General features: G+C 37.5%; 1 protein-coding gene across 1 annotated transcript; it reads left to right on the top strand.

Annotated features, from left to right (window-relative positions):
- Nucleotides 1–507: 507 nt before the first annotated feature.
- Nucleotides 508–2,978, top strand: LOC117576043 (uncharacterized). Its single transcript, XM_034260569.2, has one exon. The coding sequence runs from the start codon at nt 609–611 to the stop codon at nt 2,853–2,855; it is 2,247 nt and encodes a 748-aa protein (XP_034116460.2). The 5' UTR covers nt 508–608; the 3' UTR covers nt 2,856–2,978.
- Nucleotides 2,979–10,501: the final 7,523 nt, after the last annotated feature.

The following is a 10,501-nucleotide window of genomic DNA, read 5'->3' as shown; positions in this document are numbered from 1 at the left end:
ATTATCTGGAGTCCTTTACACCTATGTAAAATGATTTTAATCTTAATAATAATTTTTTTATTTACTTGAAAATTTTTCTTTTCTATTCTATCTATTCTATAAATTTGCTCAAATTGAAGTAAAAATCAATGAGAATAGGCTAGAAATTATTTTAGACTAGGCGAGATTGAACGTATTAGAGTATCTAAAGTTGGCATTTAAACATGTATGTTTTGGGTTGTTTTGTTTTTGGTGTTCTCTTGCTGCAACTAATTGATTTGCTTTCGAGTCTTGTGGCCTAGCACATGGCTCTGATGTATGTTGGGAGTTGCTACTGATGGCTGGCTCCCTTTTGGCTGCCAAGTTGCCGTTGTTGTAGTTGCTGCTGTTGTGGTTATGTTGCTGTGTGGCATCGGCTGGCAACCGAATTGATGGGAGTGTTGACAGCAAAGGTCATTACAGTGATGAAATTTATGTGATTAAATGATTTCGGTGATAACGCAGCTTCATTGTTCTTTATGTCAAACTTTATGTACAACAAACACACAATATACAAACTCAGAATCGAATGATCATACTTAGTGGTAAGCTCTCGCTTAACGCTCTATAGTTGCAATGCTTCCGCAGAGATGCGTCGTTCTTGCCCCAAATTCAATTTAATGGCAGATCAGTCCTCATCGGATGCGCAAGAATTGACTGACAATCTTGATGATAAGGATGTGACCTTCAATTGTAATGTAGAGGGCGGGAAACAGGATGTGTTCGATGATGATCCAGAGCTGAACACTAAATCAGTTACATCTGATAATGCCTCGGATGATAGTGATGCGAGCATGTATAACAGATGTTGGGAGAGGGCTCAACATTATGTTCATGAGTTTATAAAGAAACAGGATGACAATCTGAGTGAAGATACAAATTCCAAAGCTTCATCATGCCGAGAAAACATAGAAGTATCTAAGAAAGAACAGTTGAAGAAAAGCTTTCAGAAAATGAATTGCACCAAATGCTCACATGAAACTGATACCGGAAATCACTCAGATACTGAGCTTAGTCAATTGTCCCCATCATCGAGCGAAGAGTCAAAAACGTATAGTCAAGTCTATAGCGAAATTTTGGAAGAGTCCAAGGCAAGACAGAAGAAGGCCGAAAAGATCTGTCGAGTTTATAATCATAACAATGAAAGAACTATGAGGTGGGTGAAGAAAATTGGGCAATACGATGAGGATGATTCCACTACGGATGCCTCCGAACGTAGTGACAAGGATTCAGAAGATAACTGTGCGCAATCAGAGCATGATATCGATTACGAAAGTTTAATTAAAGAGCAATTGGATGTTATAGCTCAATATCAAAGCGACCCACTTGCCACTTTCCGAAACTGCATGAAGGAATACATAAGTGACATTGATGAAGCTCGAATTTTTGAGAAGAATACTCTTATGAATACCAAACAGTTGGATTCACCAAAGTTAAGTGCTCGATCTAAGCATTGCACTCAACAGCTCGTTTCTGAAAATGATACTTCAAAGTTAAAGGTTGCTAAAAAGATTGGCGAAAATGAGACTGAAATACTACAATTCGAGCACTGTGAAATTTATCACGTAAAGAAATCTGATAGAAATAAAGATATGAGTAACTGGCATGAAAATAAGAGCGATACTTTTCTTTCTTTTCCAACTAAAGAAGTTTCTCCAAAATCGAAAAGTCCCAAAGAAATAGTTGAACCATCTTCTAACTACATTGATCATAGTGCAGAATTTAAGGATCAGTCTGAAATCCGAAATGACAAAAATTCTGAATACCAACATTTGGAAGCAAACAGTTCAGAAATGTCTTTAAAATACAATGATGATTGTTATAAGCAAGTCTCAGAACGTAGCGAATCATCCGATGAGTCGGAAACAAGCTTAAGATCTTTCTTACATCGCGTTGATGAACAAGAATCGCACAGAACTCGTGGACCCAAAAAGTCCGACGGAACTTCCAATAACAGTCGAAAATCACAGCATTTACCCACGACATCAAGCCGCAACAGCGAAGCTCACAGTTCCTATGATAATAGTTCAGATAGCACCAAAAATTACTGTGTGAGCAGTAAGAGTTCGACTTCTTACTGTTCTGAGATCAACAGCAATCGATCTCGCAAAAGAATATCCAAGGATATTGCGTCCAAGTCATATGAAAATCGCGCTTGTAGTCCCATTAAGGTAAAATTGACACCTCGGCGAGCTAATCAAATGATTTGCAAACAGATCGAGGCTATAGACGATTATGGTGATGATGCCGATTATATTGAGTATCCAAGCGAGGTGAAGCTGCAGCATTCGCAAGCTAGTATAACAAGCAAAGACAAAGGTATCCAATATCCCAGCGAGGATGAAGAAAAGGATCCTCTAAGATATAAAACAAAGAGAATAGATGATTTGAAGGGTGATGCTATCATCTATGATAACAAGGATGAATTGCTGGATATTAGTCCAAGCGACACCGAGACGCAAGTGCAAGCAAAACTACAGTCGCCTGTCTCGAGTGACGGCAAGAAAGAAAATAGCTCTCGGAATAGTAGCTACAACTCGATCCGGAGTGCGGATATAAGCAGCATTTGTAGTATTTCCAGCTATGAGCCAAGTGAACGATTCTTTCGTCGCACTAAAGCCGAAGATGATGACGACAACTGCATTACAGATGACGATGATTCGGAGCCAATGAGCTACAAGAAGCATGTGGCACGATTGGCAGAGCGAGCCCTGCGTGCTTGCACCAACTACTACAGCGAGTGCATCAAATTGAAACCAGATCTCGACCGGGAGCTCAATAAAAAGGTGGAAATGATATATAACTCGGAAATGCGCTTCAATTCGTCGAAAAGGTAATGTTGAGGATTAGCAAACTTGCAGTAAAAGATTCTACACTAAGAGATACAGATATTATTATTATATGTATATATATTTTTTAATTGTAATATTGCATAAAATTTAAATTATTTTAATTCTGCATATGTATGTACGCGCTTGAATTGCGTTCATGTCTGTTTCTTATTTTGGGATCTGAAATTCTTATTTTGTAGCAACTAGAATACTTGAAACTTTCAGCAGGCCGATAGCCGCCTTTAAGTCTGGTCCTGCACAGTGCATAAATCAGTTTTAGTGCTGTGCAAGGGTCTTGCTGAAGGCAGTGCTGCCTTTCAAGTGGTTGAGCGAGAGAGCGGCTAAGTGAGCGAGATGGAGATGGGGAATTACCTAGCATAATTAGGCTGTAGGCTGCAGTTAGTCTCGTATCTTTCGACTGCTAAAGCTGCCCCGTGTGGCACATTCATTTTTTTCACACGTACTAAATATGCAGCGCTGTTGTTTACAACATCCCCAACCAGACAGACAGTCAGACAGCTCGACAACCAGCATAGTCAGCATAAGTTAGATGCGACTCGTGTTGAGCGTTATGTGCGCTGCAGTGCTCCAGTGCTGCACACTTGCTGCAATCTCCCTGCCAGCCTATCGATCCTCTTTAATTGTTAACCAAACACAAGTTTCCACATTGAATGAAGTGAGCGCTAGACAAAAGTGAGCAAATATTGTTTTAAGGTACATCAACATATTTCACTTGGCCGATGAGCACTCGCATGATATCTCCAAATATCTACAAGATTTTATAATGATGTGTGGCTCGATATGTTTATAATTTACGATACAGTTCAGCGTGTATGAGTGTGTGTATGATCGAGTATATGTATGTATGTATGTGTGAGAGAAATGTGTATTTTCATAGGGAAACATTTTTGATAGTTCTTCCGCTTAGAAAAATACGAAAACACTTGAAGGGCAAATTACGACTCGATGTCTGTTGCCGTGCAAAAGCTAATATGCCTCCAAAACTTTGGTTTTTCTCCAATTGGGTTGCTTCATCGATTTCAAGTGGCTGACTGAAAGTAAACCAAAACATTCTCTACAATGTTGGGAGATAGTAAATTATTTTGAATGGCCGTATCTAACGATTATGAGAGCTTATTTAGATCACTCCAAGTGGCACAAGCTAAGACTTTCCCATTAGTGAAACATTATAATGTGGGTTTAATTTGAATGTATGCTAAGGATTTTCAAAAGTTTTCCAAATTAAAATCAATTTAAAATGAAATTTATTACATTTGTTATGACTTTTTCAAACTTATTTGAAATCGGCTTCTGTTGACTTTTTATTTAGTCATCCTATTAGGCTAGGACTTTCTTCTCACGATAATTTCCACGTATTAAGCCCACACGCACAACCCACTAAAAAAACACCGAATAACATTCCGATGCCCACAGAACCGATCATAGGGCAGAGGACGGCATAATTTCGACAATTCCCTTCATTTATTATGAAAAATGCACTCAATTTATATGACTTGATTATAAAGGTCTGGGCAAAAGGTACAAGCAGTGGTATATTTGCTTAGGCATTGACATTGCTTGACCAGCCATTGGGCTCCATGTGCCTAAACATTCGTTTGGTTAAGAAACAACAAAAACAGCAACAACAACAACAATTGCTGCAGGCGCACTCCACGCCAATTTATTAAAGCCAACACCACATGGCAGTCGAAAGCGATGGCCAAGGCAAAGGCGATGGCAAAGACGAAGACGAAGGAGCAGGTTCTCCTCGCAGCTAATATGAAAAATGGCACGAAACTGCAAAGTCGCATATGCAAAATGCATAATTCATTTAACATTTTGTAAATCATTTGTTTGAATAGCACGATGACGCTGAGACGATGATGTCTGGCAAAGACTAGGGAAGCCTCCTCCAGCCTTCTTAGTCGAACAGCCGAACAGTCGAACAGCGAAAACAACCTGTGCGCATCCACAAAAACCTTGTGGCCAGTTAAACTATTCGTCTGCCCTGACAAATCGGGCCAGGCTACGTCGAGTATTCCTGATGCTCAGTCTGCAATTCTGCAGTCTGAGATTCAGTTGTAGCATCCCAAGTACGAGCACCTTTCTGGTGCCTGCCAGGACGCCAACAACGTAACACAATGGTGCCTCATGACGCTGCACAAATATAATTTCGCAACTGTCTGCACATGGGCGCAAACGAAACGAGACACACGAAGCTAAGTTCCAGATCCCACAGTCCAGTCCAGTCTCAGTCTCAGTTTCAGAGTCGGTCCCAGCTCCAGTCATAAGTCACATGCGACTGCAACGACTTTTTGGGCTTGATATTAACCCTTTTTATACCCTTTTCCAATTGAAATATGAAGTACGAGTTGTATAAGTTTATGCATCACTGATTCAACTCTATTCATCAAGAACAAAACCCGATGTATATTTTTTCTTCGTTCTTTCATTTTACAATGTTAATCCCAAAAATTGTATGTTTTAGAGATTACAAGTTCATCAGGTTTATCCTATTCTTCATAAACAGATCAATCTTGAATGAATATTGAATTTATTACTGGTCGTAAGGTAACTCGTATTCGATCATTCTCTATTGCAGATTGCTTACTCTTTTTATAAGTTTTCTGTATTCTTTATTATTTTGTATTATTTGTGCATTTCGCGTTTTTGATTCCTGTGAAATTTGCATGCGCTCCAGGTTCAGCTTTTCAGCTTCAGCTTCAGCTTCAGTTCCACCTTAGCTAAAGCTAATTTAGTTTTGTGGCTTTTATTTTTTATTGAAAAATTACAAAGTTTTTGATGCAAATGCGTGGCAATGTGTGGCACATTGAGCCAGCTGTTATGCTTGTTGCTGTTGCTGTTGTTGTTGTTGGCCAGCTCTTCTTGGGAACTTGGGAAACTCTGTAATTTTAATGATCTTCACCGCTGACATCGTAACTCAATATATCGCCAGAGAAACGATCTTTCCAGACAGCTTGGAAGCAGCATCGTCTCCACACAATTTATCATTTTTGTTGCTGCACTTTGAAAACTAATTAAGTTTCTGTTGCGTGTGGCCTAGGACCTGAGAGATGTGTACACGTGTGTGTGTGTGTGTGACTATTGTAATTTGACTTTGGCGTAAAATTTTGTATCAAAAAACTATTAGCCAAGTGTAAAATTCATCATTAAGCAAGGGTATTGTAGTCTGCAGTATTGTGGTGCCAATGCGTCTGCCTCGTTCGATTGTCGATTATCGATTGTGTTGATTGCTGGGCGCGGCACATTGTTTTCATCGTTTTCATTTTATAAATGAAATATTAAGTTGCGTGGCTTTTTAATTTGCTGTGAGTCTTTTGTTTGGCACTCCAATGCCAAGGATAACTTGCTGGCGGCCTTACAGATCTTGGCCGAGAGAACAAATTGTCCAAAAAACCACAACAATGGCTAGAAGAGGAAATATGAGTCGCTTGTAGTTTGGAAATAGTTATAAAGAACCTAACTCAAAATGAAGAGTACTCTTTTGTGATATTTTTTATATAAAAAATTTGGCAATACAATTTTCATTAACTGCTGACAATTATAGTCGTAAATTTATTATAAATAGTTTTAAGATCAGTTTCAGTTTCTAACCACATAAAATCGAATTTCATAATATTTGGAATGAATATTAAATACAGAAATTAACAAAATACAAGTAAGAAAGCCACAGTCGAGTGTGCACAATATACCAGATTGTCGGCCAAAGCAACTCAGACCTCTAGTAACCTAAGAGTTTTGCCCATTCAAAAGTATTTCTTTAATAACTTCTACAATTTTTATCTTATCGCAACCAAATTTTCAGGAATCATAAATACTATTGTTGTTATTGTATATTCCAAAATTCGCAGCTCTAGCTTTTTTGCTCTTGTTATTCGATTTTTGGGGGCGGAAGTGGGCGTGGCAAAATTTTGAAACAAACTTGATCTGCGTGCAAACATAACAAATGCTGTCGAATTATTATAGCTCTATCTCCTATAGTCTCTGAGATCCAGTGTTTCATACGGACAGACGGACAGACGGACAGACGGACATGGCTAGATCGTCTCGGCTATTGATGCTGATCAAGAATATATATATATACGTTATAGGGTAGGAGATGCCTCCTTCTACCTGTTACATACATTTCCTGCTGACATAAAGTTATAATACCATTTTACCTTATGGGTAGCGGGTATAAAAATTTGGCAATACAATTTTTATTAACTGCTGACAATTATAGACGAACTGTCATAAATTTATTATAAATAGTTTTAAAATCAGTTTATAACCACATAAAATCTAATTTCGCAATATTAGAAATGAATATTATATACAATAATTAACTAAATATAACATAGATAGGAAACCCCAAAGTCGAGTATGCTCACGGGATCGTTCATATTTATATAACCAGAATATAAAAACGAGATGCAAACTGCCGTCCGCAACCAAATTAGTAAACCACAAAAGCCAAACGACAACTATGGTAAATAATTTATTATAACTATAGCTAGTTTTCAGAAATTAATTGATGTTATTTAAACTGTCGTATCGTTTATTGTATTTAGAGCACATTAACCCGAAAAAAGTAACTACGCTAACAAACAACAACAACAACAATAAAAGCTTTTGGCTGTCCTCAGCTGTCGCTGTCAACAGTTGCCTGCCTATTGCCATTTGTGCATTGGTCTGCTATTCCTCTCTCTTTCTCGCAATCTACGTGTTCTCCCTGTTACTCTAGACTTGAAGTGCATTTGTTGCATGTGCCAATCCTATGAGCACTCGACGCCAGTTTCCGACGTCAATTTATAAACGCGTTCAGTTTAAATTGCAACAAATAGTCGCTCATTGAAACTTAAATTGTGCCGACACAAAGTGAACGGGGAGAGACAGACGAGAAGCAGAAAAGTGAGTGAGACACACTGGGAGGGAAAGAGAGAGAGAGAGAGAAGGACCGAGTGTGACAGAGGCAGAGGAAAAGCCATTAGTCTGCCTTGTTAGAGAGAGACCGAACATATTGACAATGGGTGTAGAGCTTTGTGTCAACAAGTTTTTTGTCTGTGGCGCTTTTTGGCCATTTTTTCTCTTTTTTTCGCCTTTGCTCAAATGTTTGTCAGTTGTTGACGTCGTCTTGTTGTAGTTGTTGGCCCCACTATTGGTGTATTTTGTGTGGTCGCAGTTTGATTTGTTTAAAGCTTTGCCATGGGAAACAAAGTTTTGTATCTTGCCGTTTCGACCAGCTGTGTGTGGAGCACCAGCAAATTGATTTGACTCCAATGAATAGATTTGACTGCATTTAAAGTGATTGAAATATGTGTAGCAAATTAGTTAACTTAACTGTATTGATTGGGTAAATAAATTTAGTGAACAATTTTTAAATTGCCCAATGATGTATCTACAAGATGAGATTGATCAATATTTAGACGCTTCCGTGCTTAACACTACACTGAAAAAATACCAATTTATAAAAGAACATTCATCTTAACAATTGTGTTCTTAAAATAAGACCACTTTATGGTAAGAACAAATTCTTTAAGCTGAAAAGTCTATACTCTCGAAATATGACCAAAAATACTAGTCTAACAGAGGATTTGCTGGGTTCAAATGTTCGGCGTCATCGATGATAAGTATTTTATAAAGACTGATTAGCATACAACTGAAATAAATAGGATTTAATGAAATAGAATAAATACACTGATATTACTAATAACATAGAAATCGTCTGTAATTAATCGAATAAGTGACAATATGCAACTTGAACATAGAGTATTTTTAAATAGTGTTGTTCTATTTCAGATTCATCTGCTGAATTTGTTAATTATACTTGCAGGCAACTCTCGAGCAGGCTAGATAATATTGTATCACAGGTTTTGGTTAAAACGTGTTTTGGTTAACTTGACACATCACATGCGTACAAGAAGCAGCAGATAGGCAGTTTAATTGCAGACTAGCAGCCACTTTTCTGCTGTTTTGCTGTAATTTCAATTCGAGAGTCTGCAAGAGTTGTGCCAACTGCTTTTGGGGGTTCATAAAGAAAGAGGCAAAAAACGTATGTGGAATTCGTGTGCGCAGCAAATGTTATTTTTTTATTTTTTGTTAGATAGAAACCCGTCGGAGCAGCAGCAGCAGCAGCAATATAATTTCTTTCGATTAATCCAATCGATTTCTATTCAATAAATCAAAATATGAATTCGTTATGCTCACATAGAGCGCACCTAACAGCTTGGCCTAGCTGCCGCAGATGGGGCAGCTACCTTCTCTAGCTGTGCCCAGACCACTCAGCTAGCTCTGTGCTGCCCCTTTCCATAGAATGTCTGTGTGTGTGTGTGTGTGTGAGTGTGCGTCAGTTTGAGGCACGTAACAAATTGTTGGGTTAATTAAAAAAACATAAATCGTTTGATTTCTGTTACTTGTGGAGTGCTAACAACCGTGCCCAGGCTTGACGGGCCTTTCATCAGTTGAAGTAGTATTTTGTTATCAAAAAAGGAAAAAAAAAACAATTCCGCTTTAAGGCGAGAAGGAAAACATAGCAAACATTGTATTGTTGAGTTAGCGTCTAGAGAGAGTCTTAAACCCTCGTGCATTTGAGACTGACAAATTTCGCCAGCAAAGAATTTGAATAATTTTTCATTTTGTTTTAAGATAATCTAATAAATTCTGATTTGTTATATAGTACTATATATCGCAATTGTTTCATAATCATGCGATAGTATTATATATACATTTATATTCTTACTTTAAGTATCATAGATCATGAAGCTGGCTGCATTTCGTTAACGGAGTTATAATCTGTCTTAAAGAGTGAAAGACCTAACTACCTTATGAGAAGATGTAACAAAAAGCTAATTGTTTAAACCTATGGTGGATATAAGCTTATCATGGTTGTTTACATTACGAAAGTTACAATCTTTGCAATTACTAAAAAGAAAAAAGTTTATCTCACAATCATTTGAATTTATGTCGTTTCAGGGAGAACTTGTACTCTGTTATTTATTTATTTTTACATACGATTCTCTCAGTGTACATTCAAATGTGCGTTTAAGTTATGCAAATATGCATTAGCCATCATCGATAATTGCCACAGTAATAGTTGCCACTAAAACTTTTAAGAGTTCGGCACAGTGAAACCAGATACGCATAAATATTTTTGGCACCGCTGTGCGAATCGCGAAAACCCATCAAAACAAATTACCAAATAAAAAAAAATATATGTATATACTTACATAAAAACTAAATGCTAAGCATAAATATTCATGACGGAATTCCGTCAAATAACAGCGCATAACTGAGCGAGTGAGGGAGCGAGCAACACTCTTAATTAACAGATCAAAATTGCAATTCCATTTGCATTTAAATTTATCATTTCATTAGCATTGCTTTTCAGCGCATCGTTAATGAATAGAATGGAACTGGTAATGAGCTATCTCATCGTATTGGATGATTTTAAACTCCCTCCCAGTGTAGGCGTACCGCGGTCTAACATAAAACCAATTTGAAGGTCAACGAATAACTTTTTGAGATATCTTTTGTGAGCTACAAATCTTTGTAACTGCTTTAGAATGTGTATCGCGTTTAACTTTCATAGGCCCAATTAACAATTTAGTGATAAATTGTAGAAAATAAACAAAGTTCTTTGTTTTATAGTTTTT

Source organism: Drosophila albomicans, chromosome 2R (genome assembly GCF_009650485.2).
Source record: "Drosophila albomicans strain 15112-1751.03 chromosome 2R, ASM965048v2, whole genome shotgun sequence".
Classification (NCBI taxonomy): Eukaryota; Metazoa; Arthropoda; class Insecta; order Diptera; family Drosophilidae; genus Drosophila; species Drosophila albomicans.
This window is presented reverse-complemented; position numbering and strand designations above follow the sequence as displayed.

Bases quoted from the DNA above. Each gene is read 5' to 3' on its own strand.
- LOC117576043 (XM_034260569.2), top strand. From the start codon at position 609: ATGCGTCGTTCTTGCCCCAAATTCAATTTAATGGCAGATCAGTCCTCA.